This window comes from Mastigoproctus giganteus, chromosome 4, assembly GCF_048544385.1.
Source record: "Mastigoproctus giganteus isolate SK-2022 chromosome 4, ASM4854438v1, whole genome shotgun sequence".
Taxonomy (NCBI): Eukaryota; Metazoa; Arthropoda; class Arachnida; order Uropygi; family Thelyphonidae; genus Mastigoproctus; species Mastigoproctus giganteus.
In genome coordinates, this window is record NC_143578.1 from 101,555,855 (window position 1) to 101,582,476 (window position 26,622).

The 26,622-nt window shown below is 36.7% G+C and overlaps 1 protein-coding gene across 4 annotated transcripts in view; it reads right to left on the reverse strand.

Annotated features, from left to right (window-relative positions):
* Window positions 1–26,622, reverse strand: part of LOC150086955 (tyrosine-protein phosphatase 69D-like) — an 823,111-nt gene that overhangs the window by 213,723 nt on the left and 582,766 nt on the right. For 2 of the 4 annotated variants that reach the window (XM_090371704.1, XM_090371705.1), the window contains exon 14: window positions 13,995–14,107. In XM_090371704.1, coding sequence (XP_090227830.1) covers window positions 13,995–14,107 — 113 coding nt within the window. The remainder of the gene's footprint in view (window positions 1–13,994; window positions 14,108–26,622) is intronic. The other 2 variants (XM_090371707.1, XM_090371706.1) reach the window with 2 other exon arrangements.

Consider the following 26,622-nt stretch of genomic DNA (forward strand, 5'->3'; position numbering starts at 1 on the left):
CATTGGAAAAAATAGAACTTCCACAAGGCAGAAATACAGAAAAACATAATGCAGAGAAGTATTTATTGTTTTTTATTATTATTATTATTATTATTATTAGCCATATGGTGCAAGGAAGCCTGAGGCTTATGCTTCACCGGCAAAAAAAAAAAAAAATCCCTATTACCCTGAGAGAGAGAGAGAAGTAGAAAGGAATCACCAAGAAAGAGAAGAATGATGATATCCAGCTCAGGACCCTGGGTGTGCCAAGCCCATACTCACCAGATGTGAGCCCCTGGGGTTAAATTGTTATATAATCTCTTTTTAGATGTTTGTTTATTTTTGATTCCTTCATATAGTAGTTTGGCAGTAGTTTCAGATGTAACATGAACATTTCAAATTTTTTTTTAGATTTCTCTTCATTTCATGTAAACCCTCCAAATATCAAAGCTGACAATAACAATCAGACAAGAAACACAACATAAGGTAAAGGAAGAAAGTTTCTTTTTTTTAAATGTAAATAATGCAAACACACTCCTGGAAATTTTTAAACCTATTTTATTATCTTTAAAAAGTTAAAATTACTCAATTAAAAATAAACTATTTAGAATTTAAGAAGCCTGTACAAAATACTGGGTTAACCCAGAAAAAAATGTATATGAAAGCTGCCAGCAGATAAAAAGCAACAAGCATGATATTAATTCATATCGGTATCAGTTGCAAAACAACACAAAGTAACAAATATTATATAGCATCAGTGTTTCAATAGGTATTTCTCTCTCTCAGATGATTAAATATAATTCACCAGGTCATTCATTTTGAATATATGGTTAGACATATCTGACTGCATTTGATGACTCTTCTATTAAAAATTTATCATCTTTCTTTGCATATACCAATACAGCCTTCTCTTTATTCTCTTATATTAAATTACATATTTAAATGATTGATCACCAAAAGATGAGTTAAACTTAATAAAATGAAAAATTCCTCATTTTTTTGGAATCTAGTCTGCAAATATTCTTTTTATGTTTGTGTCATCTGAAAAAGAGTAAACTGAACATTAGTTCAGTTTACTCTTTTATATACCTCAGTAATAACTATTTTAAGGGCTTGCAACTTAAAATGCAACAATTTATCTCATAAGCCTTTTTAATCTTTTTGGATGTATTTCCAGAAACTCAGTTTCCAAACCTGTGTTCAGTGTCAAGATGTAACTTAACTTTTGAATTATATCAAGGATTTCCAATAACAGTCTAAACTGCCGATTAGAGTTGAGATCACCCATACTACCCAAATAAGCCAATCTTCTCACTGCTCTCAATTCTAAGCTTATAAAAAATCTCAATCAAAAAATTGAAATTTTCACAAAATTTCAATATATCAATGTACTGTAAAAAGTAAATACAAGAATTGCTTGCTTGGCTGCAAGTTTAATAAGTATTCTGTTCTAATTTATTCATTTATTTTTCATATTTAGTATTAGTAGTGGTAAAATGATGCAAGGAAACAAGGTTATACAGCATTAGCCAAAAAAAAACAAAAAACAAAAAAAAAACGCATTACTTAATTCATTTGCCTTTCTTTAATTCATTTGCCCAATCTTTCTTATAAATTTATTCAAACTATCCACTTCCACAATACTAGATGAAAGTTTGTTTCAACAATCAGTTACTCTATGGGTGAAACCAAATTTTTGCACATCCATCCTGCAACCATACTTTTCCAGTTTAAATCTATGTCCCCTTTTGTGTATCATCTGAGAAAAAGAATGTTATCAGCATTCAGTTTACTCCAGTTCATTGAAAGCCTTAAACACTTCTATCAGGTCTCCTAAGAGATGCTCAATTTCCAGAATACAAGTCTTTCATAATAAGACTATTCTTTTCTGCCCCTGACAAATCTTATTGCTGTTCTCTGCACCTGTTCCAAGAGCTCTACATCCTTCCAAAATTGAGGCTTCAAAACCTGGATGCAGTACTCAAGATACAAGCTAATCATTGCCTTATACAACAGGATAATCATCTCTTTCCTGCTGGCAAAATTCCTGTATATCACAGATAAAAGGAATTTATATTACCATTTACCACAAATAATAAATTACAAAATAAATAATAAATAGTTTTATTTTATGAGCACCAAAAAAATAGGTACTTCATTGCATATAAAATATTTGCTTTAATGAATAAAAAAATTAATACCATATATTGCAACCTCACCAGGGTCTTCTTCTTCAGCAGTATAGATAGAAAAGACTGAAAGGTGAAGAATACATAAAAACAGAAAGCACTACTAACAGGCGAAAAGATTACTATATTCTGAGTATAACAAAACCAAAGGTTATATTGACAAATGTTTTGAACAGATTCACATGTCCTTTTATTGAATGGATGGGACCCCATGTTTACAGTTTTTTGCTAATATATTACTTCATCATGTTGCTGAAAAATCCTGAGATTATAAATAAACAGAGGTTGGCATATTATAGTTACTCTTTACTGAACATTTTTTGTAACTTTATAAATCTTCTGAGAGTTGAAATATTGGCATAGTAGTGGGGTGCAGTTGAAGCATCGGATGTAAAAAGGTTTTCTGTGTTACTACTTATGTTATAAGGCTCAAAAACTGACCTTGGGAAAGCTTTTGCTCTGAAACAGTGACAAAGGTTAAGGAGAGGGAATATAGAGGATTATGTAGCTTCTGGAGTTTATCTTGTCTAGAAAGTCAAAGTGCTGGTTTGTTCAGTAAGTGGACTTTCTAGAAGAGATTATGCTGCGACTGCCGTACTAATCTCGATTGTTATTAGAAGAGGGAAAGGAAGGTAGGGAAGAGAGAAAACCAGTAAGGAGGGAAGAGTCAAATTTCCTTATTCATATTGATTTGTCTGAGATTAGATTGTATTAGAAACACATCAAAACATTTTCTCCTCCTAGAATAATGTATCAATGCTCTGATGGTAAGTTGTGAGGGAAAAGTTGTGTCCTTCGGGAATGGGGTAGAGGACAATATCTCAGGTTTTAAACTTCCTACTTTGGTGTACCTAGAATGTTCTTTAATTCTAGCTTATGACATTTATATGATAGGCTGTGTATGCTTCACTGCACTACATTTTGCCACATTGCACAGTGTGTCTGTGGCCTGCAGAGGAAAAATGGGAGGATGAATTCTTTATAATCTGTTGTTTCTGTTACCTTGAAAAAAAATGGAATAATGCATCACCTGGTTATCCTTGCAATTCTTTCTCCTAAAACAGGAAAGAATAATGTACAGAAGGAATGGAAACTGCTACTAAATGGATTTGGTGGTCAGGATTTATAAATTTGGAGGATTCTTTTTTTTTTTTTTACTTATTCTAATATAGAAATATGGTGGATAGTTATTTTTAAGCAGGGTATTCATGTTTTCTAACTCCATCCTTTCTGAATGTCCAAATCATTTTGAAGGAATGACTTCATACTCACCAAAGCTTACAGAAAACCAACAGACAGAGCTTCCATTTTAAACTTTCATGATAACTGTTCCTATAGTTTGTTTGTTTGTTATTTGATTTTTAGGAGCATTAGTAACTAAGGCCATATTGCTCCGGGGATATGCAGTGGTCATTCCCTGACCTCTCCGCATCCTCCGTATTTGGTGGTCATGGGCTTGAACCCTGGTCTAATCAAAAAGTGTGTGCTACGCACTGCTGCTCCTGCCCACCTGGCTATGGAGGCACCTGTTCCTATAGTGTTAAAGCCAGAATTATCAAGAATTGCATTTTGAGGGGGCCTTTAAATGTGCAATCTATAGATGTGGATTTGAACACCATCAGAAATGCTCCAAGGTAACGAGAAAACAAACATATCCTGAAGAGTTCATCTCCTCTGTCCTGAAGAAACCAGAAATACAGTATATGATGTAACAGACCAATGGAATAAATAGTGCAGTAAGTAGAGAGACAGGGTAATGATGTTCAAATAGTCAAAACAGACTATTTGAACATCTTTTGTGATCACTCTGTTCAATTTGAACCAAACACCAGATGCAGTTACCTATTATACTTGTACCTCTTCCTTGATACTGTCTCAATTGAGTGAAAATCCTAACGGAAAAATTTCTCCTATCTTCACTCAGGTCACCTAAATTCTGCTGAGAAAACTAAGCATGAATGCAAGTAACATAGCTAGCTTTAATGACATTTTGTAGTCTTCTCTAGAGTTGAATTAAATTTTGAGCCAGCTCTCTGGTTTTCACTCTTACTATTATTTATAAGTCATGCATCACAAGCCTAAGAGCTTGTCAGGCATTCTTTTCGACAGCAATCATTTTATATGCCCACATCTACTTAACTTGTTGCTAAAGGAATATGCCATCTTTTTTCACCCTACAAATTTTTTGGGTACATTAGCATATATACTGTATACTGGAAACATCAGTTTGAGTATTCACAATTTTAACAAATTGCTTCACTAGTTCTGGTTTGATATGTCATGGTGGCAGCAAGACCATGTCTATTTAGACCTCAGAATTTTAACTGTTGTGTTCACCAGGTATTAATTCATGTCTGACAAACCAATCTCTTCAAAAGCAATAGGGCTAGCCTATTGCTTTTCTCTCCCACAAACAGAGAAACCTAGAATACTTAGCATGGCCATGCTGACAATTCAAAAAAGAATCTTAGCAACTTGAAGTGCTCACAAACAGCCAATTTGTAGCTTTTTCTTCTCGAACACGGCTTGCATTTTCATAGTCCTCTTTTATATGAACTGAATGAATTGCAGAAATCGATAAAAATTTATTCCCACCACGGAGCAAAAATAGACTTCTTGTGAGCTGTTGAAGAAGACAATACTCTGCCAGATTGTGCTTGTTACCAACTTCTTCAAGAAGACCATTTACATCTGAGTAGTAGCAAAAGGTATCAATGTAGAAAGGTGCTTCTGTCTTGGGTGGGAATATTACAGAGGGTGGGATCGGCAAATGTTTTGATATTTCTTATTATTGTAGTATTATTTGGTCCTTGAGTTTGTCACAGACATTCTCTCAGATATGCCAGACAAGCTGTACTTGCTACCTGGGAGTCTAAAACACTGGTGGAACAGACATTCGGGTGACATTCAAGTCAAGTGGACCCAATTTCGGCGAAGTCCAGACAGCCTGTGACAAACAAATCCTGTGCTTGCACCTTCACGATGGTGGGACTGTTAGTAATCTCTGCTCCCACCTCTTCAAAACCAAATGGTTCTGTTGTCACTTCAGCCAAGGATAAAGCTGGCCTGCTAGCATCCCATTTTTCTTCCAACTCATGTATTAATGATCTTAGAAAAACACCTCCCACCATTCCTATCAAGCTCCATTCAATGCCTCCTGTAGTCTTCCATCAAAAGGATGTCAGAAGGATTTTGACAAATCTTGATGCTAAGAAAGCTCCAGGTCTTGATGGTATTTTTCCACTTGTTCTCAAAACCTGCACTCCTGACCTTACTCCTGTTCTTTTTTCACTTTCTTATTCCAAAGATATTTTTCCTTCTGCTTGGAAATTTGATCATACCCAGCCAGTTCCTAAAAAGGGTGATAAATCCCTCCCATCCAATTATCGTCCCATTGCAATTACTTCTAATCTTTCTAAAGAAAAGGAGAAATCAATTAACCACCAACTCTTAAACTACCTAGAAACCTTCTGTTTGATCAATGATCGCCAGTATTCTGTCAGTGTCGATCCACTGGTGATATTCTGGCTGATGTTACCCATTTATGAACAAATTCAATGGAAACGTTTGGTGAAACACAAGCAGTTGCTCTTGACATCTCAAAGGATTTTGATCATGTTTGGCATAAAGGTCTTCTAAACAAGCTTCCATCTTATGGTTTGCCAACTGTTTTTTGTAATTGGTTATCCAGTTTTCTCTCTGATCGCTCACTGAGAGTGAGGGTAGATGGCTCTCTGTCTTCTAACTTCTCCACTAATGCTGGTGTCCCCCAAGGTTCAGTTCTTTCTCTCACGCTTTTCCTCTTGTATATTAATGATTTGTATATTAAAAATTGTATATTTCTTCCATTGACTTGGTAATCCTAACAATAGTTTTGCCGATGACAGCACATTGCATTCCACTTTCCATTTTGAGAAACCTGCCCTGCTCAATCAGCTTTAACTTCTCGAATATCCGCTACCAATTCCTTAAATTCTCCACTGGAGCAAAAACAACTTAGTTGATTTCAATCCTTCTAAAACTCAGTCTTGTCTTATATCTCGCAAAAAGGATTCTTCTGCTCCTATCCTTAGCTTTGGTGATATTCCGATTTCTAGGCAAGTCGATGTATCTCTTTTGGGGATTACTATGACTTTTAATCTCTCTTGGCACAAACACACTACAAATATTGCTTCCTCTGCATCTAAAAAACTTGGTTTTCTCTTTTGCTCTTGGCGTTACTTTTCTTCCAAACAGCTGTTTACTCTGCACAAATCGCAAATCCACCCTACCATGGAATATTGTTCCCACATCTCAGGCAGTGCCCCCAAAACCTCTCTCAGGCTTCTAGATTCAATTCAGAAGAGGGCAGTTAGATTAATTAATGATTCATCTCTAACAGATTCTCTCCACTCACTGTCTGTCTCATAGATGTACTGTTTCTGCTGCATGCCTTTTCTACAGATACTTCCATGGGCACCAATGTTCTGAATTGGCTTCTATAATTCCTGCTCTCTCTTTCAAAACAGTCTGAAAATGTGCAGCCACCAGCCAACATCCATTTACTGTCCAACTTCAAACTCACAGAACCAACTTTTCATCTTCTTTGTTTATTCATTCAACTGCTGTTTCCCGGAACAACCGTCCTTCATATGTCTTTCCTGAAAATTACAGTCTACAGGAGTTCTTCGAGTAGAATGTCAACAAATATCTTCTCTTGTCTTCTCAACCTAGAAGGGCCCAGTGGCTCACATCTGGTGGGTATGAGCTTGGCACACCCAGGGACTTGAGGTGGATATCATCATTCCTCTCTTTCTTGGTGATTCCCTTCTACTTCTGACTCTTTAGCATTATTAAAGGCATACGATGCAAGAAAGCAAGCTTATGCAGCATCAGCCAAAAAAAAAAAAAAAACTCTCTGATTTAATACCTCAATTTGTTCCAAATGCCTGTCCAGGTCAGCCTTAAATTTATTTAGGCTATTAGCTTCCACAACAAAAGATGGAAGCTGTTCCACCAGTCAACTACCCACTGGCTACAGGCAAATTTCCGCACATCTATTCTACAACTGTCTTTCCTCAAATTGAATCTGTGCCCCCTCAGGTTCTTAACCTGAGCAAGAGGAAGAATCCCATCAGCATTCAGCTTGCTGAACCCATTCAAGGCCTTATACACCTCAATCAGATCACCTCGCAGGCGCCTACTCTTCAGGCACTGCAATTTGCAGAACTTAAGCCTTTCTTGGTAAGAGCATTCCTTTGTACCCCTCACCAATCTTGTTGGCCTTCTTTGTACCCATTCTAGCACTTCTACATCCTTGCTAAAATGAGGACTCCAGACCTGCACACAGTACTCTAGGTGTGGCCTAACCATTGCCTTGTATAACGGGATTATCACCTCCCTGTCCCTGTTAGCAAAATTCCTATATGTCATTGACAAGACTCCATGACCTGCTCTGGCCGCCTGTCTGCACTGTTCAGCAAACTTCCTATTTGGCTGCACAATTATCCCCAGGTAATTTTTTCACTTTCCACTTCCCTGAGTGTAGTACCACCCAGTTGGACATTAAACCTGATATACCTTCATCAATATCATTGATAAATATGCAAAACAACAATGAGCCCAACACCGAACCCTGGGGAGCTCCATTAATAACATTTGTCCACGTGGAGCAGTGTCCATTGATTACCACTCTCTGTTGTCTCCCACTCAACCAACTCTTTATCCATTGTAGCAGCTTACCCTTGATGCTATACCTCTCCAATTTGTACAGCAGTCTTCCATGTGCAACAGTATCAAAAGCTTTCCTGAAATCCAAGTACAGGTAGGATCCGTTTTTACGACATGGTTAGGTTCCAGCAAAACAGGGTCGTAAAATGAAAAGTCATAAAACAAGACCAAATTATGATGTAATTGAATTAGATAGGTTCCAAAATTCCCAAAATTTTTCCAAGTATGCACTAATATTTCTGTTCTTTATAAATAATTAAATATTTTAAACATTTAATGCACATGTTTTATTTATATAATTAATATTAGTAAAATAATAAGAGGAGTTTACCTCTTATTATTAACTCCACTTATTATTTTACTAATATTATTATCAACATAGAACATATTGAGTATTACAGCTCTGATTCATACTATCTAATTTATATAATTAATAAAATAAAATTTTACTTTGGTCCTGTGGAGTTATCACTTGAGTAAATACGTACTCAAGTGATGACTCCACTACCCGTTTCGTCCACATTAAAAACTAAATCAGGGTGGTAGTTGCCTTTGTTTGTTAAGCGTTTAAATTCGGAAGGATACTCTTCCACCACTGCAACGTCAGCACTAGCAGCCTCACCACACACTTTCACATTGTGAATTTTACAACAGTTTTTAAACTGATGAAACCACCCTTTGCTGGCCGTAAATGTTTCAGTGCTTCCAGACTCCTCACATATTTCATCAAATAATGACTTGGCCTTGTCCAGAATTACCACCTGTGTAACAGGAATGTTATTTTGGTTTATATCATCAACCCACAAAGCTAACAATTTCTCCATTTTTTCCATTGTCTCACTGCATGAATAAGTTGTTGTGGAGGATGACACACTTGTTATCCCTGTGTGTGTGTGTGTGTGTGTGTGTGTGTGTGTGTGTGTGTGTGTGTGTGTGTGTGTGTGTGTGTGTGTGTGTGTGCACTTTATTTTATCAACATTGTTCATAATCGTTGATACAGTAGAAGGTGCTAAATTCAACGCCTTACACACATCCGACCGATGCTCACCAGACTCCATGTGACGATCACATCCATTTTCTCCTTAATTGTTAGTGTTTTACACTCTTTTTGTCCTCCCCTGGCAGAAACTGCCCTACGCTTAGAGCTCATGGTTACACAAAAATTATTATTGATGAGAAATAACACTGTGTAACCCGTTAACAACTGAGGGAAAATTCACAATGAAACGAACAAGGCACACTGAATGTAAACAAAGAACCCAAGGGGATCACATCTGGTGAGTATGGGCTTGGCACACCTAGGGTCCTGAGCTGGATATTATCATTCTTCTCTTTCTTGGTGATTCCCTTCTACTTTTGACTCTCTCTCTCAGGGTAACTTGGGAATTTTTTTTTTCCTTGGTGCAGCATAAGCCTCAGGCTTCCTTGCACCAAATGGCTATTAATAATAATAATAACTCTTGGCGTAGCTATCATTCCACCCACAATGCACCAAGAAAAACAAAAGAAACGCCTAGTACGTGTTTGGATTTACAGGTGTTGCTGCAACGTGTTACTGAGTTGTGATTTTTTTGTTATTTTCAATTTTTTCAGATAATATTTTGAAACAGTCGTTAATGTGAAAAGTCGTAAAATGGGACCTACCTGTATTTGAAATCAAAATTATTTTTGGCATTCAGTTCCTTTGTGAACACGTCATAGTAACCAATCAAATTGGTCAGTTTGTCAATACCTCCCTTTGACAAACCCATGCTGTGTCTTAACTATTACTGCAGTCTTGTCTAGATGATCCTGCAATGCTTCTTTAACCGGTGATGCCATTATTTTCCCCGGAAAACAAGTTAAACTAACAGGTCTGTAGTTACTTATGTCACCTTTTGAATCTCCTTTGTGAATTGGTGATATATTTGCACTCCTCCAGTCCATGGGACCTCCCCTGAGTCCAAGGAAGCTCTCATAATTATGGCCAAGGGCCTGCTTACTTCCTCTGCTGCCTCCTTTAATATAACTGGATAGATCCCATCCACCCCAGGTGCCTTCCTTATGTTTAACTTCAACAATTTCTCCTCCACTTTGCACTCAGTTATTACAAAATCATTTAGCTCCCTGTTAGCGTTTGATAAACTTCTGACACTCCCCTCATTGAATAACTCCTCATGTGTGAATGTAGATGCAAAATACTCATTCAGTTTATCAGCTACCTGGGCGTGATCATCAATAGTCAACCCATCTATGTTAAGCGGTCCAATCTGATTCATCCCTTTCCTTCATAAGTAAAGAACTCCTTGCTGTTTTTCTTCACATCCTTTGCCAAAGATTTCTCATAATCTGCCTTCACCTGCCTAACCTCTTTTGTGACTTGATTATAGACTAGTTTATACCTTCCATAGGCTTCTGTGTCACCTGATACTTTATATGCATCCCATACATTCTTCTTCTTCTTCTCTGCCACTAGCCTCATTAATTTATCTGACCTCCATTTAGGTCTAAACATTGAACAGTAGTTCTTAGTTGGAATGAAAAGTCTAGTAGCCTCCAAAATTAAGTCCCTGAATGCTTCCCATGTAGAATTTACTATTGATAACTTCATCAGTTGAACCCACTGTACAGAATTTAAAAACTGTCTGAGACCTCTGTAGTCACCTTTATGAAAGCAAAAGCCCTTCCCTTTAGCCTTGTTGGTAGTTACATCTTTAAATAATTCCCACAGCAATACATTGTGATCACTGTCGCCCACTGGTTCCTTTATCTGCAGATTCTTAATGCATGAAGAATCACTACTGATAATCAGATCAAGAGTATTACTCCCTCTGGTTGCCTCTCGAACATGTTGCTGTAGAAAACAGTCATCCAGTAAATCCACAAAAGTCTTGCTAGTGTGCGAGTGACCAACCCACAAGTTTCAGTCAATATCTGGAAAGTTAAAACCTCCCATTATGAGACATTCTGATTTACTGGCTCACTATATTTCTCTGCACAATTGCTCATTATATTCATCAGATTCATTAGGCCTATAACACACACACACCTACTCTAATTTTTCCTTTCCCAGTGCTTATTTCACACCAAAAACAGACTCAACACTGCATTGTCCACCAGCATCTATTGGATGCACTTCCTTAGATGTTGTGTGTGTGTCTCTTGTTCTCTCTCTCTCTCTCTCTCTCTCTCTCTCTCTGTCTCTCAGGGTAATTCAGATTTTTTTTTTTTTTTTTTTTTGGCTGGTGCAGCATAGCATATAGCTATTAATAATAATAATAATAATAATAATAATAATAACAACCTCCAACCCAAGCACGGTACTAAGTACTATAGGTTCTAGTACCTCCTGTATTTGGGGTTTTCATAAAAAAAAAAAAAAATCAATGTAGAAGTTTGTGGTTTGCATTAGGTTAGTATCTAACTAAAATTTTTGAAGCAAACACATTTTTTATGTAAGGCCTCTAACCTGCTAGTGGTGGCACTATAAGACACAGATGTAGTCTCCAAAATAATGTTTTAATTTTTTTATATCTTCTACAGAGTAATTCAATGTGTGCATCATCAAATCATTCAGAAAAGATGAAATACTGGATATGCCAAGCAGAATTAAAAAAAAAAAAAAATGCTTATGAAGTTTCAATTTATGGGTTTTTTATAGTTCACAGTTACTTGTTTTCCCTTTCATAGTTGTATAAACATCTAACAAGCTAGTACATAGCTAAAACTCTTGAAGCATACAATGGTTTGCACGTAAGGCATTATTAAAGTATATCTCAAATCGTGAATATCTGCACAACATGTTTGCCTAGTTTAAACCTCAAATAAGTAACATTTCCCTAATAAAGAAGTATATCATTACTGAATTGAGTTTCACCACCCAAATGGCACTGTTTCAGGGATGATTATTCCCTCATTAGTTTGTAGGTAGGCACTGAAATTACAAAAGCTTGCTGATTTATGACTTATTTCCATCATATGAGAGATATCAAAAGATGTAACTTTCAAACATATTATTTAAGGGCTAAAGTCTCATGCTTTTATATTTGTGTTCAGCTTTTGCATTGTTGGTACCTATCTACTCACCCACTGCTGATAAGGGGATGGCTAGCCCTGAAATGGCAGTCTGGATGTTGGCACTTAACTGAGAATAAGTAAAATCAGGCTTCTGGAGGCATTTATCAAAGTATAAGAATATGGCAATTCACTGTGAAGAAGTTCACAATATGAGATGTTCTTTAACCTAGCAGTGGTGGTCCAAAAAGCAAACACAGGGTGCTATGTGTGAGAGGTGCACAAATTTCTTTAATTTCTAGACAAGTTGAGGATTTTTTTTTTTTAAATTCTGCTTGGCAAATACAAGTATTTTATCTTTTCTGAATGATCGCAATAATTATTGTAACTTTTTATTTTTAATTACTATGGAATTTAAAAAATGCTTTGTTTTTATATTTTCAAAACAAAAATCAAAAAAATATTAATTCTGTTGAAACACTTAAAAAATACATTATAGACACAAAATATAAATATGAATCTATTAGTCTCATTCATCTTTCAGTTGAAAAGACTGCTAAATGTGTGAAAATTTCAAATGTGTGTGCACACATATATTTTGCTTATAGTAGTAGTGGCATGTGATGCAAGAAAGCAAGTGTATGAGCTTATGCAGCATCAGCCAATATTGGTGTAAATACACCATAGTTTATCCATAAATTTAACTACATAAGTAAGTTAAATGGCATCGTTTGATTATATCTCATATTGTGGCTACCTTCACAACGAGATACTAGGTATTGCACTACTTCGAATAAGTAATGCTTCTCTAGTAGAGGAGATACTGTTATTTATTCTCAGTGGGCACCACCACCCAGACACGTTTCGAAGCTTGTTGGCTCACTCATTGGTGGGCAGGCAGGTACCATGACAATGCAGACATGTATCTCATCATGCTAATATATACTAAGAAACATCGTACTTGAACTTTATACCTCTACAACTATAAGCAACAAATATCAGCAATATACCTTCCAGATCAATCTAAATATGTACCTCAACTAGGCAACATCCATTCACTGCTGAATCCAAACTCGTAGCACTAACTTTTCCTTTTCTTCATTTATCCATCCTATCTTTCTTCTTTGGAATAACCATATCTATTTCCTTTGCATGTATTTATTAAAAGTTACAATTTACAGAAATTCAGTTCAAAATTAACAAGTATCTCTTTTTTGGTCTTCTCAACCTTGAATCCATTTTACACAGTACTAAAGTATTATATATCCTTTTGTTTGGAGGCACTATTAAAAAAAAAAATCTGCAAGCAAGCATACAGGATGTTCCATAAATCTTCCTTCATAGGAGAAGTAAATTATTTCCCAAAAAGAAAATTGAAAGTTTCAAATATCACATGTTTTCAACATGAAATTTTAATTTAGAAATCATAAAATCTAAATGGTGATACTTAGTCTAATTTTATCATCAATTTCAAAAATTTCAGCCCAAATATGATAAAAAGGATACAGATGACAAATTTCCTAAACCTAAAAATAAGCAAGAGAGAACCCAGTAACTTTTAATTGAAACATTCAGTATATATATATTTACTTTGAATTATAGCTACTTTGTTGCTGTACTGGTTCTCTGTTCAAGTAAGATGCCTGTTATTATTACTTTTGTTTTTAATTTTTCTTTAATTTGCATAGAAAATAGTTGTGAAAAATCTTAGATTATATATTTGTTTGCTTTATCTAATTAATGTAACTTAATCCTATAAAATAAACATTTTGAAGTTAACCTATCTGAATAGAAATCCTTCCATTTATTGCATAATTACACAAAGTGATTTAAATGCCCTTTAACTGTAAACTCAAAAAAGCACACTTTGCGGCATGTGTATGTGCATTATTTCACATCAGTTTGTCTGTCATTCTCTAATAAATTTTCATTTGCCCTTGAAATGTATAATTTTTAATTTTTTATGTAAAATATTTAATCCAAAAAAATCAAAAACCACTTTTCATTGTTTTACATTTTATACTTTAAGTAATTTTGTGTGAATACAAAATTACTTAATATAGAGACAAGTATACTGATAAAACTTTTATAAAAGTAATGGCTATTAAAAAATTCAGTTTATACCTCAAATTCAGTATTGAAGAGATAATCATTATCTATATGCCTTTCGATAAAAGCTGTTGGTAGATCTTCAGCAGCAATAGGCCCTAAATGAGACAGTTTGGATAGATGACTGCCTGAAACATAGAAATATTAATGGATAACAAATATATTTAATCTAACTTTATATTAGAGAAATAATGAAGTACATTAATTGCTAAAATAACTAATAATTATCATTCTTTTTACTTCTGAAAATAAAAAAGCCCATTATAGAAAAAGAGAAGAGACAGGCATCAAAGGTAGGAGAAATACCATTACTTTGATCATAAAATGGTTGAAACAATGTATTTATTTAAATGTAAAATAAATAAATAAGTGTCTTTAATTTTTGTTGCATATTTTAATATGCAAATAGAAGAACAAGAGAACAATTATTTAATTGTTTCTAGAAACAATTAAATAATAAATGGAACAAAATTAGCCTTAAAACTGGCCTCAGATACAACAACATTGGGGAAAGGGGAGGTGCAAAACAAACATAACTGTAATCTTACTGTTTTTCCAAACTTTTTAAAGTTATCCATTATTAATAACAGTAAGAAGTACTACTATAATAATATACAAATAACCTTATTATTTGTATTATTATTTTATTAATGTGCAATTTAAAAATTACTTTAATTTTAAATTACAAAGAAAATTACTTTAATCACAAAATTTGTTTCAGCTGATTACTTATTAATTTATTAGTAACTGAGATATTAATTAAAACAACAGAATAACTGTTACAAGGGTCATAGGATTCCCAACTTCTGTTCACTGTAACATTCTAACAAATTAGCATGAACTAGTAAGAGGAACTAAATTTAAACAGGTTGATATAATATTTAATGGTATATCTGTAACCCGGTAATATATTAGCTGTACTAATTTTCTGGGTGGTAATTTAGTATACTAAAAAAACCGTCTTTATACAGTAAAATGTGTGAATTGTACCACCTTTTAAGCTGGAGATCTGTCATAATTAACTCCATTTTTATGAAACTGGCAAAATCATTATCTATTTATCTGTATTTTGACCTGTCTTACTGCATTTCATGCTCAATCTTTGTACAAATGAAACCCTTACACCTATTTGTCACTTTTACATGATAAGCACCCTGTCTGTTATTCCTTTATCTTCCTGCTCATCCTCTAATTTCTTCCTAAATTTATTCATAAACTACTAACTTCCACAATACCAGATAGAGGTTTGCTACAGCAATTAACAGCCAGCTGGCTGAAGACAAATCTCCATACATCTATCTTGCAGCCATTCCTTCATCAATATGAATTTATAATCCCTTAAGAGTGTAGTCTAAGCAAGAGAAAGGATGCCATCAACACTGAACTTATTCAATTCATTCAAAGCCTTGGCCAATTGTTGCTTGAGAATATGTTTTAATCATTTTGAGTCTTGAAAAACTTCTCTCTCCAGATGCGGCGCCTCCGTAGCCAGGTGGGAAGGAGCAGAAGTGTGTAGCACATGCTTCTTGATTAGACCGGGGTTCGAGCCCGTCACCACCAAATACGGAGGATGCAGAAAGGTCAGGGAATGACCACCGCATATCCCGGAGAAATATGGCCTTAGTTGCTAATGCTCCTAAAAACCAAATAACAAACAAATAACTCTCCAGATGCAACAGTAATTGGCAATGTTAATAATATCCGAAGAGAAATGGTGATGTAAGGATATAATTCAACTGTTTTTTCTTCAATAAATATCAATAATTAAATATCTCAATCAGATCTCATCACAGGTACCCAACCTCCAGATGCTGAACTGAAAAAGCAGAACTGAAACCTTTCTTGGTAAGAGCAAACATTTCTTCCTCCTCAATAATTGTATTGCTCTTCTCTGCAACCATTACAACAGATCCACATCCTTCCTAAAATGAGGCTTCCAGACCTACAATGCAATACTCAAGATGTGGACTTACCATTGCCTTACAAAACAGGATAAACACTTCCTTATCCCTGCTGGCAAAATTGTATATGATTGAAAATATTCCACAAGCTGTCTTAGCAGCCCACCTGCCCTGTTTAAAGAACTTCATATATGACTGCACAATTACTCCCAGGTCTTTTTTATTCTCCAAAACTTTGAGTGTTGTACTATACTGTTGGTAGCTTACTCTGGGATTATTGTTACCCATATGCAGTACCTTCAATGTTAAACTTGTCACTTCTAAACCCACTGCCTAATTTTTTTAGATCTTGTTGCAATAGCATAACCTGATTACTGTCATTAACCACTCTGGGCAACCTTTATATCATGTGAAAACTTAGACAATCAGATTGATGTGCCTTCATTAATATTGTTAATAAATACCGAAAATAGTAAGGGGTGCAGAACAGAACCCTGAGGGACTCCACTAATAACAGTGGTCCATACCAGTGCTTATATATAATCACGCTCTGTCTTCAGTCATTCAACTAGCCTTTTATCCATAGTAGTAACTTTCCCAAATGCCACACTGCTCCAATTTGTAGTATGTGTCTGAAATCTAAGTATATAATGTCAAAATTATTTTTTGTAACTAGTTCCTTTGTTGCTGCATCATAGTATCCAATCAGATAAGATTACTCCTTAATAAATCCATGCTGTGACTGCAGTATAGCTACATTCCTGTCTAGAATCATTTAAGCTCCCTGTTACTTTTTTAACCACTTACTCCATTATTTTCCCTGGAATGGAAGTCAAGCTAAGAGGTCTGTAAGTACTCCCATCATGCTTTTATACCCCTTTCTGAATAGGAGAGACATTTGCATATCTCTAGTCCTCCACTGAATCCAAGTAGGTGCTTATCATTATAACTAAAGGTCTGCTTCACTTTTTTGGTACCTCCCTTAATATAAATGGTCAGATCTCATGCACCCTAGGCACCTTTTTCACATTTAGCTTCAACAATTTCTCTTCTGCTTTCCTTTCAGTTTGTTTGGATTTTTATGATGCAAAAACAACTCTAGTCATAATGCACCATGTCATAATTAAAATTTAAAAAGGTCGAAATTTTGGTAATCTTTAAAAAGGTTACCTCATCGAAAAGTTATATATCTACTGTACATCAATATATAAAACTTAGTACAGCAATAAAAGCAAGCTATTTACATTAAATAAATGTATACATGTTGACGGCTTTTAGAAAATTAAAAACTGCTGACACAAGGTTATTGTCAGATACATTCAGTTAAAATACAATTGATTGATAATACAATGTCGCATTGCTCGCACATAGGAGGGTTATCAGCCTTCAGCAGAAAGGAATGTGTCAGATGACTGTGTCCTATGTGGAACTGAGCAAGAACAACTTTATGAACCCTCTTTACGAACCCTGCATAGACCAGACTGCCATGGTTTGATTACAGGCTTAATCTGATTTAGTTTGTTGGTTACCTGCCCATGTCACAAGTCTTGCCACTGTGAATATATCTTGTTAGAGATTATTTGTCTGCAGTCTGTATAGGGGACCGACAGGCTAAGATTATTCAACAGGGTGGCTGTTTTGGCTGCATTGTCAGCCAAATCATTTCCTTTAATTCCAATGTGGCTGGGGATCCAGCAGAAGCGGATATCGAAACCACCTTCATAGATAACATCTGCAGAACCCAGGACAGGATTGGATGAGTAATGTGTCTCATCACAGATAAAGCCTGTAGCATACTCAATGAATTGATATATATAATAAACTGTCAGTGTTGGCAAGTTTTAATGTGGTCCAAGACTAACTCTCTGCCACGAGCCTGATCAGTTCATCTACCATCCATTTAGGTCTAAGTGTTGAATGGTATTTCTTAGTTTGTATAAAAAGCCTAGTAGCATCTATGATTACTTCCCTGAATGCTTCCCATTTAGTATTTTCTATTGGTACTATCATCAGTTGATCCTACTGCAAAGAATTTAAAAACTGTCTGAAGCCATTCCCTCTGCCCTTTAAAGTTTTGTGCAAATAAAAACCTTGTACATAAATGCTTTAAAATGTTAATTTCTTCTTATTTTGAGTTTATTACCTGGTAAAGTAAAATTATTGCCAAAACTCAAACTTTAATTTTAAGAAAAAAAATAACTCAAACTTTAGTTTAAGAAAAATAAATAAATAAAAAATGTTAAAAAAAATCCATAAACTTAACTTACAACTTTTTGTTTGAAGCAATAGTATCCTTAACACACTATGTTTGCTTCACTATCTATGAAAAATGTTTATCAGTTAGAAACAGAAAAAATTGCATTTGGGGATGAAAGTATCCATGTGCTAGTTAAAGAATTTTTATCTCCAGGAAATGGATAAGTTTTTGAAAAATTCTGCCATTTTATTGACCTGTCATATTAATCACACTCTATAAGTAGGTATACAGTCCTACTCATGCTCATCAATTAATTTTTTAATTTAGCTAGAGATTTTGTAGGTTATTACTTAATATATGTAGAACCTTAGCCATAATTATGAGAGCATTCTTGGGTTCAGGGATGGTCTCTATGAACTGGAGATATGCAAATGTATCCCCAATTCATAAGGGGGGGATCAAAAGGTGACATGAGTAATTGCAGACCTGTCAGTTTAATGTCTGTTCCAGGGAAAATAATAGAGTCACTGGTTAATTATATTGCAATCAGAAAATAGATTTGTCAAGGGGCAGTCTTGTCTAACCAATCTGATAGGTTACTATGATGCAGTGACCAAGGAACTGGATGCAAAAAAAATTTTGATGTCATATGCTTGGATTTCAAAAAGGCATTTGATACTGTTGCATATAAAAGCCTGCTGTACAAACTTAGAGCAATGTGGCATTAAGGGCAAGTTACTGCTATGGATAAAGGAATGGTTAAGTGGAAGAAGACAAGGAGTAGTTTTCAATGGGCACTACTCTTCGTGGACCAATGTTATTAGAGGAGTTCTCTAGGGTTCAGTGCTGTGCCCATTGTTGTTTTCAATATTTATCAATGATATTGATGAAGGTATAACAAGTTTAATGTCTAAGTTTGCAGATGATACAAAGTTTGGCAGAGTGGTTAATGACATAGTAGTAGTAGTGGCATGTGATGCAAGAAAGCAAGTGTATGAGCTTATGCAGCATCAGCCAAAAAAAAAAAAAAAAATCACACCATTGCCTCCAAATGCCTGTCCAGTTCCTCCTTAAATTTGTTCAACCTATCAACTTCCACAACGACAGATGGTAGATTGTTCCAGCAATTAACCACCCGCTGGCTAAAGGCAAATTTCAGCACATCTGTTCTACATCTGTCCTTTCTTAATTTGAATTTATGCCCCCTTAGGTTCGTAATCTGAACAAGTGGAAGATCCCATCAGAATTCAGCGTACTCAACCCACTCAAGGGATTATACACCTCAATCAGATCACCGCGCAGGTGCCTAGTCTCCAGCCACTGCAATTTGCAGAACTTAAGCCTCTCTTGGTAAGAGGATCCCTTCATTCCCCTCACCAATCTTGTTGCCCTTCTCTGTACACGCTCAAGTAAATCTACATCCTTCCTAAAATGAGGCCTCCAGACCTGTACGCAGTACTCAAGGCGTGGCCTGACCATTGCCTTATACAGAGGGATAATCACCTCCTTTTCCTTGCGAGCAAAATTCCTATATATCATTGACAAAACCCCATGACCTGCCCTGGCAGCCTGTCTGCATTGCTCAGAAAACTTCATATCTGACTGCACAATTACTCCCAGGTCTTTTTCATTTTCTACCACCTTAAGTGTAGTACCACACAGTTGGTACATTTCTCAGGCATTACTTCTACCCATATGCAGTACTTTGCATTTGTCAAGGTTAAACTTCAGTTGCCATTTCTTAGCCCATCTGCCCAAATTATCTAGATCCTGTTGCAGTAGCACACTGCCATTACTGTCATTAACAACCCTGCCAACCTTTGTATCATCTGCAAACTTCGACATTAAGCCTGATATACCTTCATCAATATCATTGATAAATATACAAAACGACAGTGGACCTAACACCGAACCCTGTGGGACTCCACTAATAACATCAGTCCACGAAGAGCAGCACCCATTGATTACCACCCTCTGTCTTCTCCCACCTAACCATCCTTTTATCCATTGTAGCAACTTACCCTTAATACCATTCTGCCCCAATTTGTACAATAGTCTTCCATGCACAACAGTGTCAAAAGCTTTCCTGAAATCCAAATATATGATATCAAAATTATTTTTTGCATCCAGTTCCTTTGTAGCTAACATCATAATATCCTATCAAATTTGTCAGACAAGACTTTCCCTTAACAAACCCATGCTGTGTCTGAATTATTGCTGCAGTCTTGTCTAGATGATCCTGCAATGCATCTTTAACCAGTGACTCCATTATTTTACCCGGAACAGAAGTTAAACTAACTGGTCTGTAATTATTCGTGTCACCCTTCATTCCCCCTTTGTGAATTGGGGATACATTTGCACATCTCCAGTCCGTGGAAACCTCCACTGAGTCCAAGGACGCTCTCATAATTATGGCTAAGGGTTTGCTTAGTTGCTTTGCCACCTCCTTTAATATAACTGGATAGATCCCATCCACCCCAGGTGCTTTTCTTATGTTTAACTTCAACAATTTCTCCTCCACTTAGCTTTCAGTTATTCCAAAATCATTAAGTATCCTGCTACAATTTGATAACCTTCTGCCATTTTCAAACCTTTCAAACCATTTCAAACCCTCATGTGTGAATGTAGATGCAAAATACTCATTCAGTTTGTTTGCTATCTGAGCAGGATCATCAACAGTCGAACCATCAATGTCAAGTGGTTTATTTATTTATTTTTGGTAGTTGTTGGCGCATCGGTATCTGTGGCCATAATGCACCTCCCAAAGTTTTTGCAGTACTTTGATCCAAGCCCGAGGCGGGAATCGAACCCGCGACCTTTGGGTTGCCAGGCAGGCACTTCACCCACCCAGCTAGCCCGGTCGGCTAATGTCAAGTGGACCAATCAGATTCATCCCCTTCCTTTTAGAGTTTATATAAGTAAAGAAATCCTTGCTGTTCTTCTTAGCATCTTTTGCCAAAGATTTCTCGTAATCTGCCTTCCCCTGCCTAACCTCCTTTGTCACCTGATTACAGACTAGCTTATATCTGCCATAGGCTTCTGAGTTGCTTGATAATTTATATGCATCCCATGCATTTTTCTTCTCTATTACGAGTCTCATTAGTTCATTAGATAACCATTTAGGCCTAAATCTTGAACAATATTTCTTAATAGGTATGAAACTTTTAGTAGCTTCCACGATTAATTCCTTGAACGCTTCCCACTTAGAATTTACTGTTGGTAACATCGTCACTGTACAGAATTTAAAAACTGTCGGAGAGCACTGTACTCACCTTTATGGAAGCAAAAACCCTTTCCTTTACCCCTGATGGTAATTAAATCTTTAAGTAAATCCCACATCGGTACACTGTTATCACTGCCACCTAGTGGTTCCTTTATCTGCAAATTCTTAATACAAGAATGATCACTGCTGATAACCAGATCAAGAGTATTACTTTCTCTGGTTGCCTCTCAAACATGTTGCTGCAGAAAACAATCATCCAATAAATCCACAAAAGTCTGACTAGTGTGTGAGTAACCAACCCACAAGTTCCAGTCAATATCTGGGAAGTTAAAATCCCCCATTATAAGACATTCCGATTTACTAGCCCACTCTATTTCTCTGTACAATTGTTCATTGTACTCATTTGAGTCATCAGGCCTATAACACACTCCTACTCTTATTTTTGCTTTCGCAGTGCTTATGTCACACCAAACTGACTCAACAGTGCACTGTTCATCTATATCAACTGGATGCACTTCTTTTGATTTTATGTTTTTCTGAATTAACAGCATAACATCACCTCCCTTTCTATCCTGTCTATCCTTTCTGTACACATTGTACTCCCCAAATTCCAGTTCAGCATTCCTTATATCTGTGTGACACCATGTCTCTGCTATCCCAACAATATCCGCCTTTGATGTCTTGACCAACAGTTCAAATTCATTCAATTTATTTACTATACTTCTAGCATTGGTATACATGCAAGCATACATGCTCCTACTCCTATTCTTAGTTACCCTAACACATCCCATATACCCACCTATTTCAGGATGACTGCCATCCGTCCCTGAAACCCCCAACACCCCACGCTCCAGGTCGCTACTTATTCTAATAGAAGTTGTGCAAGAATCACCTTTACCTCTGCCTATGGCTACTGTTAAAATATTAGTCCTTGTATCCCCCCAAGCTATCAGTTTTCTGACCCATCTAACACTGCCTCGATAGCATCAGCAAATATTCTTGCACCCTTTCTATTTAAGTGTATCCCATCCCTATAGAAGCAGTCTCTCCTGTTAACAAGTACAGTCCAGGCTGAAAAAAATTCTACCCCTTGAGCCTTGCACATTCTTTCCAGGGCTGAATTGATCGACAAGGCTCTCATCATATACTCCCTTCTATCGTGTCTGGGCAGAATTGCAGACACTTTCAAATTCAACCCTAATTCTCAGCTTTTGTTCAACAGTGACCTGTACTTGTTAAGTAATTCTGCCGGTCTCCTACTCCTAATATCATTAGTGCCAACGTGTACAACTATATCACCTTTTCTGCCCTTAAAAGATGATAACCGCTCTACAACGTCATCAACCTTTGCCCCTGGCAGACATACCCTGGTCCTGTTCCACCTATCCTTTTTACAAAGCATGTTTCCTGTTTCCCTGACAATAGAGTCACCAACAACTACTAGTTCCTGTGGGACCAGTGCATTCTGCCTTGGGGGTTGCCGCTGTGTTGCGTGATGACCAAGTGCAAGCTCCTGCTTTGATGTGGGCAGCTGAGAGCCTGATGGGCCCCTCAATTTAGATCTTTTGAGGGCATCCACCCTGTTCTTCAAACTCTCATATAGGCCCATAACAACGCTGAGTTGTCACCTGATTTCCTTACACTCCTTACATCGCGCACACACAAAGACATCACCCATGGCAATGTCATGTTCCGTTCCAGAGAGTTCGGCAAACATTTCACAAGTTGCACATTTTTTTAGGCTGTGATGCATTGGAGAATCACCCCCCTCAGTTCTCCCTGAGTCACAGCACTCCTGCCACTTTGTGCCCGTTGCTTTGCTGCTCTAGAGCTACTGCAACAAGATCTAGGAAAATTGGGTTGAGGCCGAGAAATGACAGTTGAATTCTAACGTTGACAAATGCAAAGTACTACATATGGGTAGCAGCAACCCCAGACTAACTTATCAACTGTGTGGTGCTACACTCAGGGTAGTGGAGAATGAAAAATACCTGAATAGAAATGGTAGTTCTGCAGTCAGACATGAAATTCTCTGAGCGGCGTAGATGTGCAGCCAGGACAGCTCATGGGGTTTTGTCAATGATATACAAAAACTTTGCTAGCAGGGATAAGGAGGTGATTATCCCTTTCTATAAGGCCATGGTTAATCTGCATGTTGAATACTGTATATTGAGGTCTGGAGGCCTCAATTTAGGAAGAATTAAGATCAGCTGGAATGGCTGCATAGAAGGGCAACCAGATTGGTGAAGGCAACAAAAGGGTGCTTTTAGCTAGAAAGGCTTCAGTTCTGCAAACTGCAGCATCTCGCGACTAGGCACTTGCAGGGAGATCTGATTGGGGTGTTTAAAGCCTTGAATGGATTGAGTAAGCTGAATGTTAATGGCATTCTTCCAGAAACAGATTTATGCCCCCACGTGTACTGAGACTACACACATGGAGGCATAAATTCAAGTGGAGGAAGGATGGTTGCAGGATAGATGTGCAGAAGTCTGCCTTTAGCCAGCGGGTGGTTGGAATGAATTCAAGGAAGAATTATAAAAATTCTTGGAGGGTACTGATGAGTGAACTGTATAAGTTTTTTTTTTTTTGGCTAATTTGTATAAGCATGCTTTCTTGCATCATTTTCCATTACTACTACTATTAACCTTTGTATTGTTCAAATCCTGTCTCTATTGTTATAGAGTGAGTGGGAGGGGAATTCTAATTTTTGAATCGTGATAAATAGGTAGCTCTAAAGTTCAATCACTTAGGTTGGGGTTAGTTGGATAATTTTGTTATATATTATAATTAACTTATGACTTTTAAATGCGACAGTATAGCCTAATATATATAATGCAAACTTGGTAGTGTGGTAGTATTATAGCTGTGTAACTGGTGAATTGAAGTAGGATTGTTACTGAATTTAACTTTTCATTTAGGATTAGAAGTGTAGTTATTATTTTGATTGTCTGATTATGTTGGTGAATTTGTTTGTTACTTATCATTTATAATTGCTTAAGGAACTACATTCGACTTCTGCTGACATTTTTTGTATCGATAAGAACATTCAAATTTTAATTATATATAAGGGCTCAACCTAGTGGGAGTGCCATGGCTCTGGGGAGAACTGAGGAGGGGAGTAGCAATTGTCCTTTGAATCATGGCCTTAGAAATGTAGGGCTTATTTGATGTCTGCAGAGCTATCACAAAAAGGACATGATATTGCCAAGTGGGATGACTGTGTGTGTGTGCTCGATGTGAGTGTGAGGATATTAAGCACAAACTCAGCATTCTTATAGGCCTTTTGAGAGCTTGAAGAACAGGGTGGATGTCATTGAAGGAATTAAACTGAGGGACCCATCAAGCTCTCCGCTACCAATATCAATGCCAGAATTTGCATTTGATCATCAGGCTTGGTTTGGATTTTATTGGTGCATTAGCAACTAAGGCTATAATGCGCCAAGACCCGGTAATCATCAGGCAACACAGCAAGTAACCCCCAAGGCAGAATATGCTGGACCCACAAGAGCTAGTTGTTGTCAGTTACTCTATTGTCGGGGAAACAGGATATATATTGTGCAAAAAGGATAGGTGGAATTGGATCGGTGTATATGTTTTCCAGGGGCAAAAGTTGATGACATTGTAGAGCAGATATCTTTTAAGGACACAAAAGGTAATATTGTTGTCCAAGTTAGCAATAACGTGTACAACAATATCACCTCAATATCAATGTACAGTAACTCTAAAGACAAGAGTAGATCTGCAGACTTGCTTAACAAGTACAGGTCAATGTTCAAAAAAAGTCACAAGTTAAGGTTACATTTGAAAAGTGTCTGCAAATCTGCCCAGACACAATAGGAGGAAGTATATGACGAGAGCCTTGTGAATCAACTAGGCCAGCGGTTCCCAAACTGTACACTGTGGCACCCCCAGGGCACCGGAGCGAACTCACAGGGGCGCTGCCAGATAATTTAAATTTTCGAGGGAAACACAGCGATACTCAACATCTGTCGAACACCGTGTGGACTACTAGCTCGAGTTAGTTCACAGTGTCAACATTACCACAGTTTTAACATTACTTATTAAGTTGTTTGGACCTAACTACTTAATAAAAGGAACTGTTAGGTATTTCTTTTGGTCTAGGGGCACCGTGAAAAAATTACTGAGACACTAAGGGCGCTGTGAACCGAAAAAGTTTAGAAACCTCTGAACTAGGTCCTGGAGAGACTGTGCAAGGATCACAGGGTACAATTTTTCTCAGTGTGGTCTGTGCTTGTTAGCAGGAGAGACTACTACAGAGATGGAATACACTTAAATAGAAAGGGTGCAAGAATATTTACTGATGTTATCGAGGCAGTGTTAGGTGGGTTGGAAAACTGTTAGCTTGGAGGAATACACAGACTAATACAGTGACAATAGCCACAGGCAGAGGTGATATTTGCACTGCTTCTATTGGAATGAGCAGCAACCTTGAAAGTGAGGTGCTGGGGATATCATTGGTTACTGGGAATCATTGTGAAACAAGTAAATATATGGGCTGTGTTAGGATAACTAAGAATAAGAAAAGGTGCATGTATACTTGCAAGTACACCAATGCTAGAAGCATAGTAAATAAATTTGATGAATTTGAAGAGTTGATCAAGACATCAAAGGCAGATATTGTTGGGATATCAGAAACTCATATAGAAGGGGTGCACAATTTGAATATAGGAAGTACAATGTATACAGAAAGGAAAGACAGAATAGGAGGGGTTGTTGTTGTTCTTGTTGCTTTAGAGATTTATTAGGTGCATCGGCAATTGTGGCCATAGTATGCCATACATATGGTAAGTATTTATGATATTTCCTGTCAGATAGAGATAATTGCAAAAAATAGTACAAGCAAGTTAGTTTTTAACTAGTTAAAGGAGGTGGTATACATTAATTATTTTGAGAAAGGTAAAATTGCTTGAAACATTTGTTTTATTGCCTAAAAGTGAAGAAAGTGTAAGAGGGTCTTCTGTTGTAACTGGAGTAAAGAGATCCTGGCATTCTCTTGCATATTTTAGGCATTCAAGAAGGATATGTTTTACTGAAAGCACTGTGTTGCAAAGATGACACTCAGGAGGGGATCTCTCCTCTTAATAGATAACTATGGAATAGGAGGCGGAGGCTACATTCTTGGTTAAGGAAGCACATAAAATCTAATGAAGGGAATCCAGTTAATATGCATGGCCAGTGCAATGTTGAGTCAGATTGGTGTGACATAAGCACTGGGAAAGCAAAAATGAGAGGAGTGTGTTATAGGCCTAATGACTCTGATGAGTACAATGTGCAATTGTACAGAGAAATAGAGTGAGCCAG